At 39.2% G+C, this 27,037-nt stretch overlaps 1 protein-coding gene across 1 annotated transcript; it reads right to left on the bottom strand.

Annotated features, from left to right (window-relative positions):
* Window positions 1-2,509: 2,509 nt before the first annotated feature.
* LOC146671761 (RING finger protein 222) lies at window positions 2,510-18,465 on the bottom strand. The gene has a single exon (XM_085404116.1). It carries the CDS (start codon window positions 4,952-4,954, stop codon window positions 4,334-4,336), a length of 621 nt encoding a protein of 206 aa, XP_085260242.1. The 5' UTR covers window positions 4,955-18,465; the 3' UTR covers window positions 2,510-4,333.
* Between the last annotated feature and the right edge of the window lie 8,572 nt (window positions 18,466-27,037).

Raw genomic sequence — 27,037 nt, 5'->3', positions numbered from 1 at the left:
TGGGTCATCTGGTTGAGAATTTACTTCTGAGTCATGTTTGACATCTAAACAGGAACAACAAATCCAGGCAAATGGAAAAGTAGACGTTCATTACTAAGAAAAATATAACTGTCTTTACTTGATGATTGCTTCAAATGCTTGTGAAATCACAAGTTAACATCATACTACACTGCCCTCTTCTGTTTCAGGAGGATCCTGTCATCTTTAGGACAATGATATCTGAAAAATATCTGAAGGTAGAGTACTTGATGTTTTAAGATGGAGAGTAAGATGGGAGAATCATATCACCAATATAAGTGCACACAAGTATTTGCTATATTTTATGACTACATTAATGTCAAGTTTGTAGTAAAGAGGTTTTGAAAAGATTTGCATCATAAATCATAAACTATAATAAAATAACTTTCTGAGGAATAAATCTGACTCAGTATGCAAAGTTATTTTGTGAAAACATCGTTTAACATGATTGAAGTTAAATTTTATATAACTTCAATCAACCACCTGAAACCTTGCAATTTTTTTTCTATCAAAATTCCTCTTCTGTTCCTGTTGCTCTGTTTTATCTACTCTGTTTACCATACTCATCTTTATATATCTCCATTAGATATCATCCGTTAAATTTTGTACATCAGTGCCAATTTAGGCAGGTTCATTAATGAGTTAAGCTATGCCCTCTACAGGATGTCCCTGGTAGTGACATATTTCTGACACATTTCTTTATGCCAGCGGCCAAGTTAAAAGTATCCCAGTAAATACATTTAACTCTTACTAGTGTTCATATTCTGTGCCTTCACAACATGGTTTGAGTTCATTTTGACCTAGGCTAAAAACTCCCCCTGTCAAATCCCCTCAAATTTTGAGCTACAGATCTGTTTAGGATGTTTATAAAGCCATGTCTGTGTATATAATAAATGGATGATTAAGCTTTAATGGTTTCAAGAGCAGCGGAAATTTTTTTTTAAAGGTTTTACAATCACTTTTAGACAAAGCAACTATTGTCACACAATAATTACTATAATTTTAATCTAACTTATTTAAGAATAAATGGAGGAAAGACCCTGCTGTTATTTAACTAAAAAATCACCTTACCGTGATGTGATGGTGCTAACTACTCTACTACCATACCACCCTTTTTCAGGTCACATCTCTGGGTCAAGACACCCTCCAACCTCTGTATGACCTCTGTTGCATATAAGCAACACTGTTTGTAGATTCACCCATGACCCTTGTAAGACCAGCAGATGTCTCTGCAGGAACCCATTGGAAAAAAAAGTTTCAAGATTCATCTAAAGTCTTAATTTTCTTCATTTAACACTGACTGGATCTGAAAAGCTTTCAAATAGATGCTGGTTAAATTTTTACCAGAATAGTCTCATTTCGGGCTGAAAGAATAACAGAGTTTCTGCTGCTGTCAAATATCAAAACAGGTTAAACCTGACCCAAACACAATGTGTTAACTGTCTTCACTGAGGACAAACTTGCTTGACCAGTATGTGCATGTATGTCATTGACTGACACATATGTGCACTGACATTAATGAATAAATCCACAAACTCAGTAGATGCAACAAATATCTGTGCATAAATTACAGTATATTCTATTGAGTTTTGGGTAAATTCAACTTAATTCAAATCGGTTTTATTTATATAGCCTTGAAAGTTGCCTTGAAACACAGGACTTAGCAGTCCTTTGTCATGGGTCACTCATTTGAGACTAATAAACACCACATTTCAGCTGGGTATGAAGTTTGGAAAGACATTTTGGAAAGAATTAATGACCATTTGATGGTACTGATTGGGAGTGATTGTTAAAATATATACAATCAGTGTAAGTTGAAAATTGTAAATATCAGTGTATCATCATACATTATGTTTTTTGCACAGTTTTGTCATCTAATGCCATCTAACTTTTAAGGTACAGCAGCCTCAAGACCTAATACAGTTAAACATGTAATTAGTTGTCATGAAATTATATATAAGCTATAGATAATAAAATTACTTTTCAAACCAGTCCTAAAAGTGTTTATTCTAAAGTTAGGAGTCTAAAAAATTGGAAGCCAGCCCTCAGAGGTCTTAAAAAAAGCAGTTTTTGATACTTAATTTCGACCTTAGTGTTATTAGCATCAGAAGTGACTGCCTGTTTAATTCATATCCTCTGCCATAAATACACAGCAGTCAGTTCTATTTCATATTTACTTTCAAAGGATTATATTTAAAAATCCAACTTTTCATCAAAAATAACTTAATAGTTTTACGAGACTTGTTTGTGATTTTCAAAAAACATTATTCAGCATTTCGATTTAAAAAAATACTTTTGAATTAAATGTAAGCATCTCTTAATGAATAATTATAGCTAAAAACTTACAAAGCACCATTAGCATGGCAGATATATTTTCCTTATATTGAAACATTGCTACACTTTGTTCATTAAATGCTGCTTTCCTTTTCTACTTAAAAAATACAAATCCTGCATTCAATATATCTGACATAAGATAAATACCTTAAGCACTTGAGATAATATATTTTATGATGGACAGCATATTCAGTATATATTGCAGCTGGATCTAGTTTATATACTGATCTGTGGCTTAGCTACATTCACACAGCAAAATGTACATATCTCAAAATAAGGTATCAAAGCTTTTCAATACTTGAGTACAGTGTACATTGTTTCTCTCTAATATACCCACTTCATACCAGCAAAGCATGTAGAATCCTATTTCAATTAAAATGTTTGTACCTCCATCTGTTACTGAGGAGGAAAGAAAGCCCCATAATGTTTTTCCTGACGAGCTAATATGTTCAATTTACATCTGAAAGGTCTGAGAATGGCAGTGCTTTATATTGTGCATTTTGTTAGTCGCACTGAGAAGTAACTGTGTTGTATCCGTTTGATGATTGACTGGACTGACTTAAGATTTAATGATTTTCTTTCTTAAGTTTGTATCAAGTGCTTCAGGTTCAATGACCTTCGACCCCTTGCAGTAAAAGCAGAGAGAAAAATACATAAAAAAAAATTTCCTAGCCATACGTAATGTAAATAAATATAGTTATCAGCCTGTGTTGTTAGACTGATTGCATGTTTACTTGTGTCATTAGCCAATATTGTAGCTCAGAACATTCAAAGATGTTTCTACAATAATCATATAACAGATGCTGCAGTTTCACTTTGATAATCTTTGATAATTAAAGAGAAAAAGACATATATAGACAGTTCTCCTCTCAAATGGTTTAATTTATGTAAATATTCTATGTCTAAAAACACACACAGTATGAACATGTTCACTTTTTGCTGTCAATAATTCGAGGCTATTTCTCTTGTGCTCTTGTATCATCACAAATGTATTCTCAATGTGGGGCCATCTATCAATATGGAATCCAGTAACAGGGTATATTATCTAAAAGATAAACTAATACTTTTTAATATTACCATTATGGAGACAAATATATCTGAAAGGAAGAACCCTCTGCAGGTTGCAACTTGTAGGACTGGCTCAGCAAGACAACCAACCCAGAGACTGACAGAAACTAGGAGTGTACGGGTTTCCCAGTATGGTGGTGATAACTGCACAGCACACTGTCAAAATGAGTCTTTGCATTTGTCATGAGGCTCCACCTGCACTGCCATATACAAGTGTTTTAACAGTTTGCTCAAACGTTTAATGTTAAACTTAGTGTATATTTTTAATATATCATTTGCAAGTATGTGTGTTTTTTAAGTTCTATAATCTCATTTTGTCTGCAAAAATAAATAAACCAAGGTCAAGTTCATATTAAATGTACCATTTTGACTTTCTTTTTTGGGCAAATGCAGACAAACTAAACAATCCTGAGATCGGGGTTGAATGTGCAGCTTGGCTTTGCGCACAAAGGTATTTGCTCCTGCTTGGAAACAGGGTGTTGAACAACAAACAGGGTAACACAACTAAAGTTAGCAGCTCTAACAGCAAAGTGATTGTTTTCTTCACCTTTTTAACAGTTCAATTACGTTACTGTGTCCACTTTTATTGGATTTACTATCTATGGGCTGTGATATGTGGTTCTCCAGCAGGTTGAACACGTCAGACAAGATTGCAGAACAAAAGGTTTTACTGTTTGAGGCTTCCTAAGATAAACACTTGCTTGGCGATTCTCAGTAAAGGACAAGTCACGTGTATAAACTTTTCCAAAGAATCAAGGAAGGAAACTGATAACATCTTAAAAATCCTCACTCCAACTAAAGCACATCACTCCATTTTCAGTAATTCTGGACACTGAATACAGCCAATCGCGTGTCTTTCTTTAAATGTCAGTAAATTACTCAATTCTTTGACCGAGGGATGCGGATCGCTGGGCTACATCAGTACAATCCAGGGAAAAACCGAAGCTGTCACTGCGAGTAAAACAAACAAAGACAGCAGGCAGAACAACCATCCCGTTGTCGTGCAAATCCTACGCCTGCGCTGGGGGCGAGCCACAGATATTACAACACCGGGCGCATCTCCTTCAGTCATGGGTCGCCCTTGGGCGCTTATGATGAATATCTGGGATCCCTTTTGGCAGGGGCTGATCCGCTTCTGTCGGCGAGCTCGCTGAGAAAAGCCTCTAAAGCAGCGAGTGATACAGTAAACTTCACTCCGTAAACTGTCTCCTGAGGCGCGCCGTGCGCTCTGCTGCTGTCCCACCGGCAAAGGGAGAGGCACCTTCAGGGTCTGCCGCTCTTTCGGATCATTATCGGCTTCGAGTGAGTTCAGCGCTTCATTTTGTTTTTCGATGAATGTAAGATGTCGGCAGATCGAGCAAACGATCGTGTTTCTGATATTTCCATCGCTGTTGATGGTCACCAGCGTTTTGACGAGACAATCGTGGCAGAAAACATGTCCGCAGCTCAAAGTTCGTTCGGTCCCAGAAAGATACTCGTAACATACCGGGCATTCTGGTCCGTCGTCCTGGCTTTCGTCCTTATAGAGTGCCATACTTCCAGTGTGAACTTAATACAGAGAGCATGAAAAGATAGACTTTGTTTACCCGTTGAGGGAAAGCTCCAAGTTCTTTCTCTTCGATACAACTCTCTTACTTTTAACTGTGGGTGGAGCAGAGGCGTGCATAAACGTGTGGCACAGGGTGGCAGTAATCCTTGAATGGTCTTACCTCCTGGGTAGGTCTTACTTTCAAACTTGTCCTGCCTTTCTCCAAAACTTAATTAGCTCTGACTGGATCTATTCTCTCAAGAATATTTTTTTTCATTTTCATTGTTCAATGATAAAAGCATCAAGATATTTCATCATAGTTTTTGCGCAATCGTTTTTATTTGATTATCATGTTGTTTTTGTCAGGTTGTTTGCAAAAACTATGCAAGGAAAGTTACTGGTTAACAAAATTAGTACACAGCAAATTCAAAAGTGTTAAATGTATTGGTGTTAGTAGTCTTCTTGCAAAAGTAGAGTTAATTTTACTCTAAGTAGAGTCACATTCTTTTAATGTAACTCTGAGGTGTAAAATGATAGTAGTTAAAACCGAGTGTTAAAAATTAGTGTTTCTATGTCAAATCTGGAGGTGTTAAAATGGAAACATTAACTCTTGACCTCTTAACTCCGAACTCCTAGAGGGGCTATGACCAGAGGTGGGTCGAGTATCCAAAAATTGTACTCAAGTAAGAGTAGCATTACTTTAAAATATTATTACCCAAGTAAAAGTGAAAAGTAGTCGTCAAAAAAGTTACTCGAGTAAGAGTAAAAAAGTACTTGGTGAAAAGACTACTCAAGTAGCGAGTAACTGTTTGAAATGTCCGATTTATTTTATAAATAAATGCTATCAGACAAACAAAATAAATATACAAATTTTAGTATTTTCAAAAGGAATATATGTAAAAAGATCCACAAAATAAGGCACAACAATTCTAATTTCAAGATTTCAGATTTTCACAACATTTTTCAAACAGGCTTTTTTCACCAATACCTACAGTAAGTAATATATAAACAGTGCAAACAATTTCCAGTGACAAGATATGCTGTAAACTTTAGATTCATTTTTGCTCCAAATGGCACAGCAGCTTCAGAGAAAACAGAACGAGGCATCTTCAACATATGTACATACAAGGCAGCTCAGTTTACCATAAATTGTATAAGTGTGCATTTTTTTCTGCATATTTAGCAAAAATGTGCCCTTTCTTCACTCGGTGAGGTGATGGTTAAGCTTCAGCAGCAGTTTGCTCTCAAGGTGCATACACATAAGGTAAATGTACACCAATATTCCAATGACAGGTGTGTGATTCATATCGAAGTTATGTGCGGATTAGTGTACAATGATAGAAATTTAGTATGTTTTTAGAGGCCCGTGTGCAGTGTTGGTGCCCAGTCTGGAATTGTTACATCCATTTCACATGCTGGTTTGCCTGCAATAATGTATATAAAAATGTATATAAAAATTGGTGTATTTCAAAAATAAAACTATGAAGATATTCAAAATAAATTTCCTGTGGTGGGAAACTATTTTGTGCAACTTTTTTGTATTTACAGTTTTGAGGCATAAGCCTCTTAAATTTCTCTAACTAGAAATATATGTTAAAAAATCAAAAGCGATTTTCTTTTTTTTCTTTTTTTTTTTAGCTTATTGCACTTTTTTGCAATTTATGTAATTACTATGCACTTAATGCATACATATTATTAAAATTTGGGCTATAATGGTTGTATTGATAGCAACTTGGAATGCTCCCACAAATGGCACTACAACATGTAAAAATATAATATAAGCTCTAAGGTTCACAGGAACAGTTTAATTAGACACACGTTTAGCATTTTTCTTTATATTCTTGTTTCCATCACTGACTAGGGATGGGTATCGTTTAGGTTTTATCCGATACCGGTGCCAAACCGGTACTTTTGAAACGGTGCCGGTGCTTAAACGGTGCTTAAACCGGTGCTTAAAGAATGGAGAACACAAAATTGGTCCAAAAACCTCTCATGTTCAGCTGTTTTTTTGTAAAAAGATAACAATGTTAGCCTTTTCTGCAGCTATAGGGGATTTATGGCATCACTCTTGGCTGGAAGCAGTGCTTAAACAATGGAAAAAACACAAACTTTGTCCAAAAACCTCTCATGTTTAACTGTTTTCCACTTTTTCTTGGCCTTTTTGGCCAGGGTGAAGGGAGTATCTGCCATCAAACAAGAAGACAGCCACATGTAGCTATGATGATGTTTGCTAGTTCACCTTACATACATTAATGTAATAACGTGGTTAGCCTACTCAACGTAAATTACACACGAACAACATTAAGCTACTCATGCAGAGAAGAATGGCTGCTGCTGCCATCATCATCCATCATCATTTCTGCTACACTGGCAGGGCTAGGGGCCAGGCCTCTCCTCTTCGTGTTTTTGGGGGATGTTGCTAACTCCGGGTCCGATAACAGGCAACCCACCCGCAATAGATGCGCTCGGTGTGAGGTCTCACAGCAAGCTATCAAATACGGCGCATTTCTCGGCTTTTAAAAAAAACGCTATGCATCGCCAGGTGTTTCATCAGATTTGAGGTGTTACCTCCTTTGACAGTATTACCTTAAATCACTTGTTGCAGGCTGCTGAGTTTGCATATTTTGCTGTGAAGTACAGCCAGACTTTTGACCGCTTTGCCTTGGTCATTTTTAATCTGTAGCTCTGCTCTAAAAGAACGTACGTACCTGGCCCCGCCTGCTATCCTCGGAAACGTAAAATGATTGGCTAGAATCTAAAGTGTATCACAGCTCAGGAAAAAAAAGCACCGAAATGTGCGCTGCTTTTCGGTCTGGTTACTACCGTTTATGTCAGAAGTGGTACTGGTACCCATTCCTATCACTGACATGTTCAATATGATTACTATCAAAGGAGAAAATAAACCCTGTGTAGTTTAAAAAAAACTTTAATTTAATCAAACTGAAATGTTGCCGAACTCTGATGGACATGTCTTTTAATCTTGTCAACAAAATCCGTAATCATCTAAAGCTGCCATTTATCATCTTGTAAAATGTTCCCTCTGCTGCTGTTGCACATCTCCCCCGACACTCTCTTCTTCACCTGTCATGTGCAGCTGGTCCAACCCCTGCATGCCTCCTTAAACTGGTGTGTTTAAATCTCTTTACCTCTGTTGTGAACTTTACACAAAGTTTGTGGTAACAAAATCAAACTGATGAAGATCTCCTTTGAAAAACACACACTCACGAGACAAAATAAAACCAGACTTCTCAAAGTAAAAGCAGAGACCTCAAAGCTGGTAGTACAAAACACAGTGACAACGTGCGTATTAGATACCCTCACTCCAAAAGCATAAATATAAAAAAAATGAATCTCCAAGAATATCACCCTAAAAAATGGCACTGAGGGGGGTGTTACAGTGGAAAAAAAGCAGCCATATTTTCATCAGAAAATGCTGAATTTTAGTAAAAACAATGCTCTGCAGTTTGATACTGTCATTACAGACAAAGCGGATGTTTAAACCATTTGGACGCACATTTGAAATGCCATAAGTCTCCTTATCAGCTGGAAATATTAAAGCCATAAAATGACTTTTGAGAGTGGATAAAAACTATTGAACAACAGCAATGTTGAGCCTGTTCCAAAATTTGAATGTACATGTGTTGAAGGTGCGACTCTTGTTGAATTATTAAACATATTTTTCTTCAATCTTTCGAGCCATAAAAAAAACAAAACAACTTTTAATTTTCTTCTGCTTGAGTCTCAGCCTCGGGTAGCTCTACTTATCATTGATGAGTCAGTTGTCTGTTTGTGTTACTTTTTTCAAGGAACAGTCACCCTTACCAACATTATTGTGGATGTACTGTGGAAAGTTTAACCTTACATACTGTTACACCCCGGCCTAGGCAACCGGCGTGCAACACAGGAAAAATAAAAATAAGGAAAAAAAAAACAAAACAAAAAAAACTACTACGGGTCTCCACAAAAAAATCCCAAAACGAAAGTATCGACAACTACTTACATCAAAGCAAAATAAGACATTTATTTACATCAAAACCCCAAACTATTTACAACCGGGGGGGAAGATCGCAACCCTCACAAACTGAAACACAAGGCTTAAATACATAGAGGGAGCAATCAGGGAATGGACCACAGGAGGGAAACACAGCTGGGGCAAATCAGACCTGACGAGACAAAAAAAGGTGACCTGAACACACTGAGATACAACAGACCTTCAAAGTAAAACAGGAAACATAACAGTCATGCCTAAAACAAAACACTGACAACACCGAATCGTAACAATACATAGATCTGACAGTACAGGTTCTGAGGTAACTATTTACAAAATGTATCCTATCCAAAAGTTCTTTGCAATGTTACATTGAGAAACATTATCCTTAACATATTTGACCCGCATAAAGTACTATGGCCATCACGCTGTCATTTAGAACTGTTTAAATAACTCGTGTCTTAAGTCATCCCATCATACAGAAAATAAAATAGCCGCATGGTTCACTTTTACATCACAAAATGTTAGAAATATAAGCCATTCATAACAACCTGAAAGGTTGGGAGTTTAAAATGCAAACCAATGGAAGCAGAAGTAGAAGACCATAATGTCACAGAGCACACGATGTCTCTTATTGTGTAGACATTTATAAATAAGAGCTTAATAAAGACGCTTCATTTCTTAAGAAATATGCAGGTGGAGTGGTCTTTATCAAAAGTAGAAGTCACGTCTGTGGCTATGCCATTGTACACCACAACTTTAAAAATCTTTAGTGTGTGAGGCTGTGCAAATAAAGGGTGACTTGCCCTTCTTGAACCTGCTGTTGTGTTGCTTTTTGAGTGTTTGAACCCAGCGTGTGACAAACCATCTGTTGGGGATTGTGGATTTGACACCTTAGCATTGTGAAAGTGGGGAAATACGCTTCAGGCTGAGCATAATAAAAACGCAGTCATTCATCTTCCAACTGTATCTTTCTGTTCTGACTTCAGAGTCCTTGTTTGTTTACTGAGTCGTACTTTGGGAGTCATACTGTTGTGATGCTGGGGAGAAAAGGGTAAGGTGTGAGAGGCTAAACCATTACACACAAAACTTCAAAAATCTAAAGAGTGTGTGAGACTGCTAGCTGTGTTGTCCAGCAATAAACTTATCTACAATGTGTTAGTGACTTGTACTTCTGTCCCATTAAGCAACGGTTTAACAAATTTCACTGCAAACTATAAAAGGAATCTGGATCTGTCAAATCTGTCAACTTTGAGTAGAGTTCTGTTATTTTGACCTCTTTTATGGGCCCAAGATTTTGATTCTTTTTGCATGATTTAACCAATTATGTTTTTTGGGTTAAATAAAAAAACATTTTTTTGGACTTTAACCTGTGCCTAAGTTTCCTTCACTGCTCGGTCCATCACACATAATGTGCATGAACTTAAAATCTTTAGAGTTTCATACTTATAAAGTATAGAAAAGAATACATTTATTCCAATGTATGAAATACACTTCTTGTAAAACAAAAAAAGTTGATTCAAAATGCATTTAAAAAAAAAGAAGCTCCTGCCATCACCTTTCTCCTGTACACACACACACACACACACACACACACACACACACACACACACACACACACACACACACACACACACACACACACACAAAAAGTGCCACATTAAAAACAAATCAGCAGATCCACGAATTATGGATACAGACTCTTTTCAGCTATAGAGGTAAAGGTATACTTCATGCACTTATCAGCTTACAGTTTAAAGGCTTGCATTACAGTGCATTGGTGCACACTTAGGCATCTTTTATTTAACATGGTTATACCATTGTGAATTTTGCTATATAAATATGCTCAAGAGTCTATCATATGTGTGACATCCAGCTAAAAATCGAAAATATATATTTTTAAATCAGTAACTTTGCAAATTTAGAGGAAATGTTTTTGGACAACAAATGAGTCGCCTTTAAAACAGGGTTTGAATAATTAGCGCTGACAGACAGACATACTTACCGTGTGAAAGGACCGCGGATGTCTTGGAGCAGAGAAGCACGCTGTATTGTTCCTTCTCTCTTATGCATAAGCAACGCCAGCCTGTCAGAAACGCTCTGTGCGGGCAAAGCTGGTTCCAACGCACGTCGAGGCATCAACTGGCCTTTCTGCCGGCTGGCTGGTCCCTCAGCTTTCATGCTGGGATCTGCAGCACAACTTCGCACTGGCCACTGGGGCACGGCAAAACTTGCAAGTCCTAGTCTGACTCTTCACTGCTCGCAAAGAATTAACAATTAAAGAAAGTGATCCAACACGAAACTCAAATCAAACAGCGCAGTCGGAATTGTCCACAACCACGCTCAGTTTCACAAATAAACAAAAAACTTGCACCAGCCATAGACACAGGAGGGAAAACTGAAAACTTCCCAGAAACTGACATTGTAATAAATTAATCACGCTAAAGACACCTCTACGCCTTTTTGGAAAGGTCCAGAGCCTTTATACATAGCATATGCCAAGCAGACTTAGTGCGAGATAAATAATGTGTAGCCTTAGAATTTAACATTTACAGTATAAAGAGACACACAGGTCAGTACCTTCGCCATTGTCTCTAAACATTGAGATCCATTAAAAAAAACAATCAGTTTTATCAACAGAGGACCCATGAAACGAGCAAAGCTGACAGTTCTGAAGAGCACGGTGCATGCTCTCATTTCACAAGTTGGCCTACATTTTCCAGAAAGACCACACAGTTAAAATCTGTAAAAATACTGAATTAAGAGTTTTGCACTATGTTTCACCAAATTAAAAACAAATCCTGCAAAGCTGCTTCTAACACAAACATTTATCTTTCAGATCAGTGTCTAAAAAGCACCAAGCGCTGGAGCTTGCTGCTACTGGCGGATATTTTACCTGGATCTTTGTTTAAAAATGTCTTTCAGTCTATTGGTCCCTGTGTGCTCACAATCATCAATACCTCACTGGTTTCTGGTCAGGTCCCTGTTTATTGTAAGAATGCTGTTATTCACCCACTGTTAAAAAAAAACCTAAGCTTGATGCTTCTCTTCTCAGTAGCTACAGACCGATTTCAAAATTACCGTTCATTGCTAAGATTTTAGAAAAGGTTGTGGCTAAGCAGCTTATAGCTGTTCTAGATGAATACAGCATTCTGGATAAATTCCAATCTGGCTTTCGTAGAGCTCACTCTACTGAAACTACACTTCTTAGAGTCTCCAACGACATTTTGATGAGATGTGATGGAGGAGAATGCTCCGTTCTGTTGATGTTGGACCTGACCTCTGCCTTTGATACTGTGGACCATCATATTCTGCTAGATAGGCTGAGACACTGGGTGGGTATATCAGGGGCTGCTTTGGACTGGTTTGAATCCTATTTGCATGAACGATCCTTTTCTGTGGCTAGCTCTAAGTACAGTTCCTCTTCTACTTTTCTTGCCTATGGTGTGCCACAAGGTTCAGTTTTGGGGCCTTTATTGTTCTTGCTGTATTTACTTCCTCTTCAACACTTATTGAGCACTTTTAAGGACATTTCGTATCACTGCTATGCAGATGATATTCAGTTATATATCTCCTTTAAGCCCCATGATGTTTCCAAGCTACAGATTTTGCATAAGTGCATAGACTCCATTAGAGGTTGGATGGCTGGAAACTTTCTTCAACTAAATGAGGAGAAGACTGAAGTGTCATGCCAGGGTGTCTCCCTCCGAGTTGGCATCTCCACCCCTGGGAGGGGCCTCAGTGTTCTGCTGATTGCTCACACCTGTGGGTAATTAAGCCGGGGACTCATAAGGCCAGCGCACTCAACCTCTCTTTGCCAGATTCTCAGCTAACCCTAGTTAGTGCAGGCCACCACTGTGATGTTGCACACACTTTGTAAACTACCTTGTCTCATTGTGTGTTTCTCTCACAGCCACGCACCAAGTTGCCAGTAGTGATGTGCAATACCACTGATTTCCTTTCCGATCCGATACCAAGTAAAATTCAGGGTGGTATCGACGATACTGATCCGATACCGATACTTTGTACAAAAACTTATTTTATTTATTGTATCTCAAATTTAAGTGTCATAATGATTAAAGGACAACAGATTACTTGTTCTTATCACTTAATAATGCAGAGTTCATCATATAGAAATAAAAAAACTGACGTTGTGCGCTATTTGAACACCTTGCCTGCCTGCAGCACTAAAGGACTTCATGACAGACGTCTGTCTCGCCCTAGCAGCACCTGTCCCTCTCCTCCTCTTCAGTTCGCCTCAACATACGCTCGTCATATTCTGTGATATGATTTACTCTGAGGTGTTTGACAAGGTTAGTGGTGTTGCCACAACACTTCACTTTTTTGCCACATGTATCGCAAACCAGCTCAGCTGTTTGTGGAGGTAAAATACGTCCGCACATGACTCCAATTACGCTCAGCCATTGTTGTGAGTGCGCACGCCAAGGGGCTGCAGACATTTATGCAGCCGTATTTCGCACATGACTATGAAAGGCGGAAGAGGAAGTAGTTCCTTCGAATGTAGACAATCTGAATGATATAGTTACTTTCCACTGTGTTCATGTTAATGGTAAACTACAAATTTACCCTAAATTACTAAAATATCGATATTTTAATGTGAGAATCGATTCTAAAACATAAATGACTGGTATCGGAGGAATCGATATTTCAGGATCGATCCGCACATCACTAGTTGCCAGACACAAATCTCCGCCGAAGAGCTCCAATCCGGACGCTGGACCACCTGACAGTCCCACGGGCTGTTCACCCGACTCACCTGCCTGCCTCCCTGCCTCAACGCCAGGAATTTCGGACCACTCACCCGGACCACCCACCCCTCCACGCCACTACAGACCACCCGCGGCAAGTACGCAGTGCTAAGGAAAATTCAGAACGAACAGCTTGCCCATATTCCTCCTGAACCATACCTGAACGTCTGTACTCTATTTACAGGAACTGCTGTTTCCACTGACCAACACCAGATTGCTTACTTAGCCCAGGCTGCTTAAAACCCTTTTGGTTTAGTTGTGGCATTTTGCACTTGTTAAACACACATTCCAGTTTCCTGTTTATGAACACTAACTGAGAAAATAAACGTTGTCTCTAAAACTACTTATGTGCTGTTCGGCGTCCAGCATTTGAGTCCTTTCTCTTTTGAGGCGGCCTCGGCCGTGATATGAAGTCCTTGTTTGTGCTCCTAAAAATTTTGTACCTAGTGTTATGGAAAACTTGGGTCCACTTGCTACATTTGCCAAACTGTCTATCAGGAACCTTGGTGTTGCTATTGACTCAGCTCTGACTTTGGATGCCCATGTAAAATCTCTGGTTCGCTCCTGTTTTTATCACTTGAGAAACATTGCTACGCTGAGTCCCATTGTATCGCGCTTCGAATTAGAAATTGTCATTCATGCATTTGTTTCATCTCGTCTGGATAATTGTAATTCTTTGTTTACTTATGTAAAGCAGGGGTCGGCAACCCTAGGCACGCGTGCCACAGTTGGCACGCAAAGGGTTAACTGATGGCACGACCATAGCTGGACTGGCCATCGGGCATTTGCTCGGTTTTCCTTTGTAACGGTATAAACAATGAAAGGTGGTGGATTGGCCAGATGCTGGTCGGTGTGTAAAAATTAGGGCTGGGCGATATATCGAGTTTTTAAAAAATATCGATATATTTTCATACGAGATATAAGATGTGACAATATCCTTTATATCGACATAGTCTATGTTACGTTATAATTATACTTGTGAAGCCACAAGTTTGCCTCTCTTTCGTCCACTTTTGTCTCTAAGCAACGTTACTCGGCCTCGCCTCTCCTTGACTGAATACAACTCCCCCTCCCCCATAGCTTCACCTGTAGGCAGCGACCAGATGGACACGGCAAATCTCCGTTAGCGAGTTGTGGGGCTGGACGGCGTCAACGTGTTAGCGAGCTAACCGCGCTAACCACGCTAACAACATGCAGCCCACAGGGGCTGCACGGCCTAAAATCCTTTCATTTTCTCAAAAGTTGACAGCGCGCCTTATGTATGAATTCTGGTTGTGCTTACTGACCGCAAACCGATTTTAGGTGGTACACGGCGCTCAGCAATCTGTCAAAAAATGTTTTACGACTTTGGTAAGCTACGGAGCTGCAGCGCTTGATGAATTGTCGGAGCATTACGGCTACCGTAGTCTGGAGCCTCGCGGAGTGATACGTACTGTGCTTTGATGTAATATTACCGTATTGTGTGTGTATAAGGACCATAAATGGCACCTGTTAAGAGACATGGTTACGAAGCGGATTTCAAACTCAAGGCTGTCAGTCACGCAGTAGAAGTTGGGAACAGAGCAGCTGTGAAATCTGTCTTTGTTATTATGCTCAGCGTCTGTTAGTTTATATTTTGACTGCACAATTATGAGCTTTTTGTTATGCACAAAAACAACATTGTTTTCTTTTATTTATGGAGCATGATTATTTAATAAATGCTGATAATTTATTTTTGAGTAATTTCTTCATGTAAATCTATGCTGTATGTAAATAAAAATGCTGTGTGACATCTGGGACAGTGTGACTAAGAACTCTCTTTTTGTTCTTAACTTATGGCTTTAAAAAATATCGAGATATATATCTTATATTGCCACCCAGCTAAATAATATCGAGATATGAATTTTGGGTCATATTGCCCAGCCCTAGTAAAAATAACTCAGTTGTTTGGTGGTGGCTATGGCGGAGCTTCCTCAGATTCAGTAAGTGATGGAGGCCAGCAGGTGGATGAGTGAAAGGGGAGGCAGGAGGAGGAGAGACCCAAGGCAGCCGCCAGTCCGAGTGTCAGGTGAACTGAACTTCAGGTAAGAAGTTATGACCTGCAGTCTATCTGGGTCAGATATAAGCCAAGTTTAGGTGGAGTTTATTTTCGTTGTGCTGACTTTTTACAGTCAGTTACAATAACTCGTACTGCGTGCTAGCTAGCATGACGGAGTTTCTATAGAGTTGGGTGGGTGCTTTGATGTTAGTGATACCATAGTGAACTGTATTTTATTCATAAGGTTAGTTGGTAGAGTTGCCTGTAAAAAGACGGAATCATCCCTCATTTAGAGAAAACATTACGCGTTTTGTATTAATAATAATAATAATAATAATAATAGATTGGATTTATATAGCGCTTTTCAAGTGTGGTGGCAGATTTCTTTTCTCATGGATTAATCACATATTTAATCATTAGGGGTGCAACAATACACAAAATTCACGGTTCAGTTCGATACTTTGGTGTCACGGTTCGATATTTTTTCGATACAACAAAAATGTTCATGCCTTTTTAATTTGTCATTTATTAAAATTATAAATATATATATTAACTCAAAAGTACAGTTTTTAAATTTAATGTTGCTGAAACAACAAAGTAATAAAAAAACTAAATCTATCTGATCGAGAAATCACTCATCTTTGGAAAAGACTGTTTATTACAGAGAAATGGCTCTTTCCAAAATAAAAGCTATACTATACGCTTCTTCTGGGGTATATTCTCAGCAGCATATTAAACATATCAGGTCCCCATAAGGAGAATCATGTGCTAACGGCTGCCTAAATGACTCGGGTAAAGTTTGTAGCATGCGTGCTTGTTGTTTTTGTCTGCTTCCACTTCTCTTTTCACTAGGATGATGTCGGCGTAAATGTGCAGTCATATTCATTGTGTTCCTACTAGTGCTGTCAGCGTTAATCTCGTTGAAATGACGTTAACGAGCTACCGCGGATCGCCCGTGCATGGGACTGGACGGCCAACACGTTAACAAGCTAACTGCGCTAACGCACTAGTTCCCATCAATGTAATTGAGCATTGCGTGGCACATTCGACATACTGTTTTACTTTTGTCCATGACGCGCTTACCTTCAGGGTCATACTTCACATGAAAACCAAAATAGTTCCAAACGCCAGATCTGAATGAGGGTGGGGGAGGTTCAATTTGCCATGTTGCAAGGAGCTTAACTTCTGTCTCGCTAGCTTGCCCTGCGCTCAGTGAATCTGCGTTTGACTACTCCGCCTAGGCTTCACTGTCGAGCGCAGATCCACTGAGTGCTCAACACAGACAGCATCGTCAGAAGAAAAAAATTAATTAAAAATTTTGTATTGTTCGGTACATATGCGTACCGAACCGAAAGCACTGTATCAAACGGTTCAATATCGATACGAGTATTGTTGCACCCCTATTAATCATGTCACATTAGTTATAGTAATATCTCTTTCTCACTTTACTATAGTAAGAGCACTCCTGTCAGTACTTTACATGCATGTGGAAAGTTAACACAGTCAGGCCATTGTAATGGGAGATGTTAAACAGATAGTGAGGTTCCTTCTGCTTATCAGGGATGTAAATCCTTAGGTGATGGCTAAGCAGAAAACAAGGTCATAATTCTCTCTGTGAGGGAGGCAGACTGACAGAAGTGAGGCTGCCATATCACGGTAGGGCAGTGTCTTGCCCAAGGACACAATGACCAGGACAGAGTACGGAGATCGAACCGGCGACCTTCTGGTTACAGATGCGCTTCCCAACCCCCTGAGCCACGGTCGTATTAAGGTGAAAAGGAACACAGTTTGTCCCGTACTTCAGCTAGAATGAAAAAAAGACACAAAGCTGGAGTTATTCTGTCGTTACGCTGCACAGCTGCCTCTTCTCATCTCATTCTCTCCCCATTCTCTCAGTCCTCCAAGTACTCCCATGTCACACCCCTGCTGATTCAGCCGCACTGGCTCCCCGGTAAATTCAGAATCCACTTTAAGGTTTTGACCTTGACTTTCAGGGCTCTGCATGTACAAGCACCAACATATATAAGTGAACTTTTACATCCATACATTCCCAGCATGTCCCTGAGGTCATGTGACCAGGGCTTGCTGGTTGTCCAACACACGAGGCTGAAAACAAAAGGCAACAAAGCTTTTGTAACTGTGGCCCCCAGATTGTGGAACTCTCTCCCTTTGAGCCTGAGATCTGTGGACTCCGTGGTCGCTTTTAAAAAAACAGCTAAAAACTCATCTTTTTAAACTTGCTTTTGGTTGATTTTTATTTTTAGGTTTTAGCTTCTGTGAAGCACTTTGTGATTTTTATCTTGAAAGGTACTATATAAATAAAATTTTATTTACTTGCTTATTGTCACGGATTTCTAGAATCGATTCGATTCAGATTCACAAGGTCCCAAATCGATCGATTCGATCAGGGAGAGGATGGACAGACTGTTTTCACTTCTTGAAAAATCAGTTCCAATATCAGTTATGCATTAAGAAATGTATTTATTTGAATATTTTGTGACATTGTTATATGTGTTGCATTAGTTTGAAAGTTTTTTTTGTTATTAATAAATTGATTACAACAAACACTTACTGTCACTGAACTCATTTTATTTTCAGGTATTTTTAACATCTATGAACATAATGGTCACTTTGAACAATTTTACATGGATACTGTTAAATTCTCATTTTATTCCATACAATTCTCATTATTCCATGCAACACTTTTGAGCATAAACCATTGGTAGGGGAGATGAGCGCGGGAGGGTGTCCGCCTGATCTCGACGTGTCTCAGCGTTTCCCACATTCTTATACCTTCAGCCCCCCTTCCACAGTCATAAAACCTAAACATCCACATTCTTTATCCCACTTTTCGAGTTTCATCGCTAAATTGGTGTACTTAGGTGCTACTTTTACAACAGGGAAGCAGGTTTTCTCATTAGCAGAAATGCTTTTACAACAAGGAGGCGGGTTTTCTCATTAGCAGAAATGCTCAATAGACAGAAGAACAGAAACCCCAAAAGAAAATTACAGTGAGATTAAGAGAAACGGCCTTGTTTTACGCACACCACGGGTCAAGAAGGAGTCAGAATAATTTTTGTGTGTGTATATTTGTGTGTATTTATCCCACTTTTCGAGTTTCATTGCTAAATTGGTGTACTTAGGTGCACAAGATTGAAAACAATTTATTCTGAAAAAATGCAGATGAAGAGTTGTTTGTTGACAGTATAGATGGTTTGTTTTTAAACCTCTTACCACTCACAGAGTCCCCGGTGACGGTCTAGCTATGTCAGATGCCAGTCATTTAAGAGACTAATACTTTTTTTGAATTGAAATTGTGCTAAATCACTTTGTTCAACACAGCCCCTAATAACATTAAAAATAAAACATATTAGAATTTTGTTGGACGCAAGAAAAACTCGAGCATCTTTTTAGGGAGCCGAACTAGGGCTTACAAGTTTTGCAGTGACTTTGCTATCTGCACAGAGCGTTTCTGGTGTGGCTTATGCAAAAGAGAATTGCAACAATACAGCGTGTTTCTCTGCTCCCTTTCACACAGTAAGTATGTCTGTTGTAGACTGTGCTTTATAAATGTCTCTTTGATTATTCAAACAGTGTTTGAAAACTTTATCGTCATCGCCAGCATGCTTTGTACCTCAGGCTCATCAGAGACAATCGTATCCAGAGAATCGTAATTTCAGTGACTGCATTATTGCCGGTCATTCGTACATTTACTTTATTATATAAAATATATAAATTAAATCTCTTTGAAACTTATAGAAAATCTAATCTTTTGGTTTCTTTTTTTTTCATAGCCTTTTATCAAACTGTTGTCTGCTACAGAGTTAAAAGTATTGTACTAGTAGTAATATAGCATCCACCATCTCCTGCTTGCATATTTCTGAAAACATCTTAGTGGTGTGGCAGCCATGGGTTGAGCCAGCCCTGCAAACCCTGTGGATGGACGATACAGTGGACAGTGGGAGGAAGCATCCTAAAGCTCTCTTTGCAGACCAGCTTGTGTGATTCTCCACTCGCCGACCAGAAAAGACAAACGGCGGGTCTCAGTTGCAGCACCTCATCCATCCATGTCTGATCTTGCATCGGCAGATTCAGCAACACAGCCAGAGACTCCCTGTAATCTATTACAGTTGTTAAAAAAACAGTCCAGGAACAGGTCACTCAGGTTAATCCTGTATAAACAACTGCGCCTGCGCTACTGTGCATGTATGAAGTGGACCGACTTGTGATCAGGCACACATGAGGCCGACCGGCTGAGAATACTGAAGGATTCAAAGGAAATCAAACTCTTCTGTCTGGTGAAATGTTATACTTACCAAATCACACTCCCTGGCCTTATATCCTTTGCAGGTGGAACTGGACCCAGTTGTGAAAACCAATGATTTCCGTTCCTGATTTTGTCTCGCCAACAAAGAGTCCAGGCTGGTGATGATATATTTAAGAACAGAAACACACACTTATCAAATTACAAATAAAAAAAACAACCCACCTAACGAGCCCTGGTCAACCCCTCACTTGAATTTTTGATTTTCAGTTTAAGGCAATTAAATTCAATCCAAAAATTCAACCCCAACAATCAAGTGATTCCCTATGAGCAACGGTGGACAGGAAAAACTCCCTTTTAACAGGAAGAAACCTGTGACAGAACCAGGCTCAGTGTGGGGCAGTCTTCTGTCATGACTGGTTGGGAGGTGAGGGCAAAATAAAACTGAACATAAATGAGAGCACAGTATAGTTATTATGTTATAATTAACCAATCAAGGTGGACAGGTAAACTGCACCAAAAATAGCGCCCGTTATGGCAAGACCTAGACCTAGACCTAGACCTACGTTACTTGCGAAGTTGGCAACAGCACTCTGTGGTACTTTCTCACGCCTCCTTTCACGCCTCACATTCTCAGTCTCTTCCTTTAGTACACTCAACTCCCATTCAATGCTGTCCATCCTAGTATCAATCATTCTATTTTGCTCTATGAAAAACTCTAAACGCTGAGCTATTCTCTCCATTGACTCACTTTGGAACTGCTGCAGGGACAAGTGTCAAAAGAAAAAAAATGTTCCCTGAATTATTTAAATGTAAAGGTATTACCTTTGTCAAAGGCTCCTGCTTTGCAAAAACAACTCGCTGTTACTGAAGACGCACCAAGGTAAACTGTGTTAAAGCACCTCTATTTAAGGACTCATGTGGCAGAGATGGTGACGTCGACCGTCACGGGAGACTGTGACGTGCGGTCGACCGTCACGTCACAGTCTCCCCTTTGAGAAGATCAAAGGATCAAAGAATAGCTCCGTGTCATTCCGCGCATGCTCAGATCATGCGCATTGAAATGAACGGGATATTTATTTATTCATTTTAAATACCTTGCTATATAACAAAGGCGACTGTGCATTCAAAGGACGAGGAGAGTTCAAAATAGGGCTGTTCGATATAACGACACATATGGATGACAATATGAAAAAGTCTATCGCTTCATATTACGGCAATATTTTTTCATGGTTTTTATGGCTGTATCCCAATTCAGGGTCTGCAGCCTTAAAGTACGCAGCCTCAATGGTCCTCAAGGGCCACGTACTCAAAGACCGCTAAGGCCGGAAGTGCGAGGCTTGTGAAATGGGACGGTCTAGCCTCCGTTGCGCTGCCCAGGTTGCCTAGCAACCATGATAGCTGGAAACGTGTGGTTGACAGAAATTAAGGAGAACATATTTTGTTTGTTTGTTTGTTTCTACATGAGCTTTGTGTGATTTATTAAGTATCTGAGGCTGAGACCACAGGACTGTAAAACATGACTGTTGCATTCTTGCATATTTCTGAAAACGTCTTAGTGGTGTGGCAGCCATGGGTTGAGCCAGCCCTGCAAACCCTGTGGATGAACGATACAGTGGACAGTGGGAGGAAGCATCCTAAAGCTCTCTTTGCAGACCAGCTTGTGTGATTCTCCACTCGCCGACCAGAAAAGACAAACGGCGGGTCTCAGTTGCAGCACCTCATCCATCCATGTCTGATCTTGCATCGGCAGATTCAGCAACACAGCCAGAGACTCCCTGTAATCTATTACAGTTGTTAAAAAAACAGTCCAGGAACAGGTCACTCAGGTTAATCCTGTATAAACAACTGCGCCTGCGCTACTGTGCATGTATGAAGTGGACCGACTTGTGATCAGGCACACGTGAGGGCGATCGTGGCTCAAGCGTTGGGAGTTCACCTTGTAATCGGAAGGTTGCCAGTTTGAGCCCCGGCTTGGACAGTCTCGGTCGTTGTGTCCTTGGGCAAGACACTTCACCCGTTGCCTACTGGTCAGAGGGCCCGGTGGCGCCAGTGTCCGGCAGCCTCGCCTCTGTCAGTGCGCCCCAGGGTGGCTGTGGCTACAATGTAGCTGCCATCACCAGTGTGTGAATGGGTGGATGACTGGATATGTAAAGCGCTTTGGCGTCCTTAGGGACTAGTAAAGCGCTATATAAATACAGGCCATTTACCATTTTACACGTGAGGCCGACCGGCTGAGAATACTGAAATCAAACTCTTCTGTCTGGTGAAATGTTATACTTACCAAATCATGCTCCCTGGCCTTATATCCTTTGCAGGTGGAACTGGACCCAGTTGTGAAAACCAATGATTTCCGTTCCTGATTTTGTCTCGCCAACAAAGAGTCCAGGCTGGTGATGATATATTTAAGAACAGAAACACACACTTCTTACCAAAGAAATGAATATTATTTTACAGTGTTGCTGAATCACATGGATGAATTTAACACCTGGACACAGTTATAGCGTGATGACTGGCAGGAGGAGATCTCACCCTGTGTTTCTCTGCCTGTGGTAGAGGTGGAACCAGATCAAGTGGAGCTGATTCTTGAACAGCCTCAAGTCAGAGCTGGATTGGCCTTCTGTCACCAGGTACTGATGAGCCCGCTGTGGAGAAACATCACTGATGATGTTCATGAATCCCCAGCTGACTCTGGTAACCTTAATACAGCACAGAAAAAATGTCACAACATTCATTTATGTTGTGATTATTGTGATAATAACAGAAACAGATGCATCTATGTCATCATCTTTGACCTTTTACACTTAACATAATTATAAAAACACGAGTATAAAAGGTGCTAAAACTCTGATGCCATCTTGGAATACTGCACTTTGTTCATGTCATTACAACATTTCTCTCTTTCTAATCATACATGATGATAATGGTTGGAGCCGCTGCGATGCTTTCGACCAAAACAGGCACAGCTTGATGACATCATCAACATGCGCTATCGCGATAGAGCGATATAATATAAGTCAAAATCTCTATCGTTGGCCAAATTTATATCGTTTCTATCGTATATCGTTTATATCGCCCACCCCTACTTATAAATACATGTTCATACTTTTATTAAACAATCAGAGAGAAAGAAAACGAGAGAGAGTGCAGGACAGACAGACAGGTGACAGTCTCAGGTGTATACACTGCTACAAATCAGCACCAGAGAAGGAGGATTTAGTGTTTGTGTTATTACGAGTGCTAAACAAGAAGAGTTCCCAGATGGTACAGTGGACACATGTGTGACTCCTGTGATTAAAGCATCTTTCTTTCAGCTTAACGAGTGAACCGTCAGCTCGTTCAAACACACGTTAAAGTCCGTTCAGCTCGACACCACCTAACAGAGGCAGCAATATAACATCCTGCTTGTGCTGATATTTATGACACTAATAGAGTAAATTCACAGACTCCGCCCCCAGCACCATAGGCTCCAATCGAAGCTGAAGTGAAGCAGTTTCAGAACATTTTGCTCTACATATTTGAGTTGTCTGCCATGCTTGGTAAGTCATTTTTTCAAAGATTGTTTCAATTATTATTATTAGCTTTTACTTCTGTGGCTCTTTGGAGTTGAGACAAAGCTGTGTGAAAGGCATTAGCCATGTTGCTCGCTGATAGCATAATAATCTGTTTTAGCTAGCCAAATACTACAGCCTTGAAAAAAAGCTTACATGTGAATTTTCAGTCAAATTTTTGGTTAACTTAAATACACCTAAAACAATGTCTAGAATGTGAAATGTTGGTATAATGGTGCTACTTGAAGCCTGAAAATGATCTCCCATAAAAAAACGAGCAAACAGCAGTAGCAGATGTCTTGACTGGGTTCTACGTTAGCATTTAGATCCCTCCAGAGTTTTGTGCACATGGTTTAGGTAAAAATGAAAAAGGTTGAAGTTTTAAATTTAGTTCAGTATTACCTGTTGCCTGTGTCCTTGTCTTTTGGGAAAATACTTTACACAAGTAATGGCTCAAAAATGATTCCTTTTTTTTACTGTGCTGCAATTGATTACCAGATTATTTGTGCAATTAATTAGTGTCAACTAATTTTTAATAAATTTTTAATCAATCTCCACACAGAATATGCTGTGAATATGAAGGTGGAATATGGGGGACAGCAGAAGTGCGTTGAAGTTCCACAAAGTGATGAATGAAGGACATGCATATTGTATTGAAGAAATAAGTGATGAGAATGCTGTTATTTGCATTTGCCATGTCAGACCTTTTGATAAACAAAATTCTAATGAAAGTGAGAACATGTACATTGTTACATCTTTCAGAAAATGTTTTGAAATTGTGGTGCACAGTTCAGAATAAATGTTTTTCAAAAACCATTGCATCTTTTTAATATATGTTTATTTCCAAAGGAATTTCTAGAAGTTCAGAACAGTAAAATTTCCACTTTTTAGAATTAATTAGAAGATAACTCTTATGTAGTTAAACTAAAATACTCCTTGAGAGTTAATATATAAACTCTTAACACCTAGTTAGCATTAGCAAGTGTTAAATTATCAACTCCAGATAGATTTGGTGTTTAACACTAAATCAGAGTTAACATACCAACTCTCCAAAAAGAGTTAAATTAACACTCTCTGGTGTGGACCCATATAGACACTTTAATAGTGTTGAAATCAAATCTGACAGTGTTAATTTGGACATGCTGGATTTGGTGTGCACTGAAAAGGAGAGAGATGACCTCCCCAAGGGCTTCAATCTGGCTTCACTCAAATGTGAGCATGAATTTGAGTTAAAAACAAAACAGGGCAGAGTGGGTTGTCTATCGGTCAGGAGGTCGTTATACATCGTTGAAGTATCCTTGGGATACTGAAGCCTGAGATCCCCCTGATGCATCCATGAATGTGCACGTGAATGTGAGGTATAGAAAAAAGTGCTTGTATACAATGTTCCCTCTAATTTTTCATGTGTCTGACTGAACACACAAACTTGGACCACTGTGAGCAACAGTAGACATGTGCACTGTGGTCACGCCAGCATCGAATTCATCCAAGTTACATGGTTTATTAAAATAATCAAATTACAGCATTTACATTTATGTTAGACTACTTTTAATTAACTGCTTTAGCCCATTTACAATGAAAATTAAAAAAATCTTGTTCATGACCTGTGTAGTATGTTAACACTATTGGAAGTAAAAACTTGAACTCCAAATTTGAAAACACAACTTTCTTTTTTTTTTTTTTTTAAAAAGAAAAAGAAAAAAAAAAGCTGTGACTTGTGTTATAGGTATGAGTCTGTGGTCTGGGAGAGAGTCCTGTAACTCTCTGTCTGCAAAATACAGAATATAATGACCAATGTTTGGCAATTAATTATATAGTTACTTCTTTAAAAAAGTAACTGAGTTATGTAAACAACAAAGTTTTTTGCAGCTGTTTACCTAAAAATGCAGCCAAGGCGTTTTTTTTAAACATTTCAAACTATTTATAGAACAATCAGGTGTTCTGCATCAAATTTGATGCCACACAAATTATTTGTGCCACTCCAAAAAATAATTTCTGTCCACTATGAGATAAAGAAGAACAACAGCCTGATACCTGCAGGCCTGACAACAGGAGATGTATCACTCCTGTAACACCTGTAACATTCAGTAGTGGCCTCATTGTTCTGACACACACAACAAAACTATTGACTACACTACACACTAACTGCACGAGATTTGCGTTAAACGTCGAAAATCTCTCACTCAATCTCAAGACACTGCCGTCGCTCCTAAAACTTCCCCCTTCCTAAACAACTAAATGCCATGTTGCCATATCGTTTTTTGATTGGTCGACATGGTATATTTTTCGACCAATAGGAAAGGTTGGGGTTTTTTTGGTTTTGTTTTTGCTCAAAGGCGGAGAGCGCTTTCGAGGTTTTCCTTATAAAACACCGTTTTTACCGTTTCTTCCCACAGTAAATATAAACAACGATAGTATTCAGGAAGAAAACCAAACGTTGCATATATTTTTATCATAACTCCGGTTTTACGTGGCCTATCAACGCAATATAAAATCTGGTATAAAGTCCACACTTTTCCCGTCAATTGTTCCGTCTGTCCTGCTCACATCTCCAATGGTTGTACACGTTGTGATTAACGTGGCTTCACTCCACATCAGCCACGCCGCTTTGCTAGCTAAAACCCCGGTGTCTGCACACAAGGACGCTGTCATAGCCTGTCAACGACGTTGATTAGCTGCATATATACGAATGTGAATCTCATTATTAGCTGGACTATGGGATAAGGTGGCATTGTTCTAATCCCATACAGGAGCAGCTAGTCACTTACTGACTAACACTGCAAAACAGAATTGTTAAAGTATTAATTTTACTTTAAATTCAGGTTAGATTTTTTTTTTTGTGTGCGCAACGCAGATTTTCTGTGCGCAATTGCACTCGTGCGCAGCTTAGAGGGAACATTGCTTGTATATGTGTGTAATTGGGTAAATGTAACTTGTAGTAAAAAACACTTTGACTGATCAGTTTGAGTAGAGAAGTGCTATGCAAGTACCAGTCCATTTACCAGAAAAAGGGACATTGATGTGAACAAAAACACATAAGAACCCATTATTCCTCTCCAACATCGGGCAAACAGGTGCCTAATATTAGCCATCAGTATCACCCCAATCATGTGAACAACAACAAAAAATATTACAAAGTGAACTTAACCAAAATATAACTTCCACTAGCATCACATTATTTACTTTGTTTGAAATTTAGCACTAGTTAACTTAGCTAGCACATCAGTGACCATAACATTGAAGCTTGGAGAGTGGCAGTCGACATGTTAGCATAGCTAGCACGCTAAAAGAATGCAAAAGCTAACCATCAGCTTTTTCTTATGTGCTGTTACTGAAATAAAGATGGTTTCTGTCATATGTAAAATTTTGCATGGGGTCTAATAGAATAATGTAGTAGAGAAATATGCTCTTGAAAAGTAGAAAAACTAACATGGACGTGTCTCAAATTGCAATTACAACTTGAATAGGAACCTTAAAATTGTAACTAGGTAAGGAACTTT

This window comes from Rhamphochromis longiceps, linkage group LG4, assembly GCF_057381845.1.
Source record: "Rhamphochromis longiceps isolate RC_006_pf linkage group LG4, R_longiceps_female_GT1.1, whole genome shotgun sequence".
Lineage (NCBI taxonomy): Eukaryota > Metazoa > Chordata > Actinopteri > Cichliformes > Cichlidae > Rhamphochromis > Rhamphochromis longiceps.
Note: the sequence above shows the minus strand (reverse complement) of the source record. Positions and strands in the feature narration are given on the sequence as shown.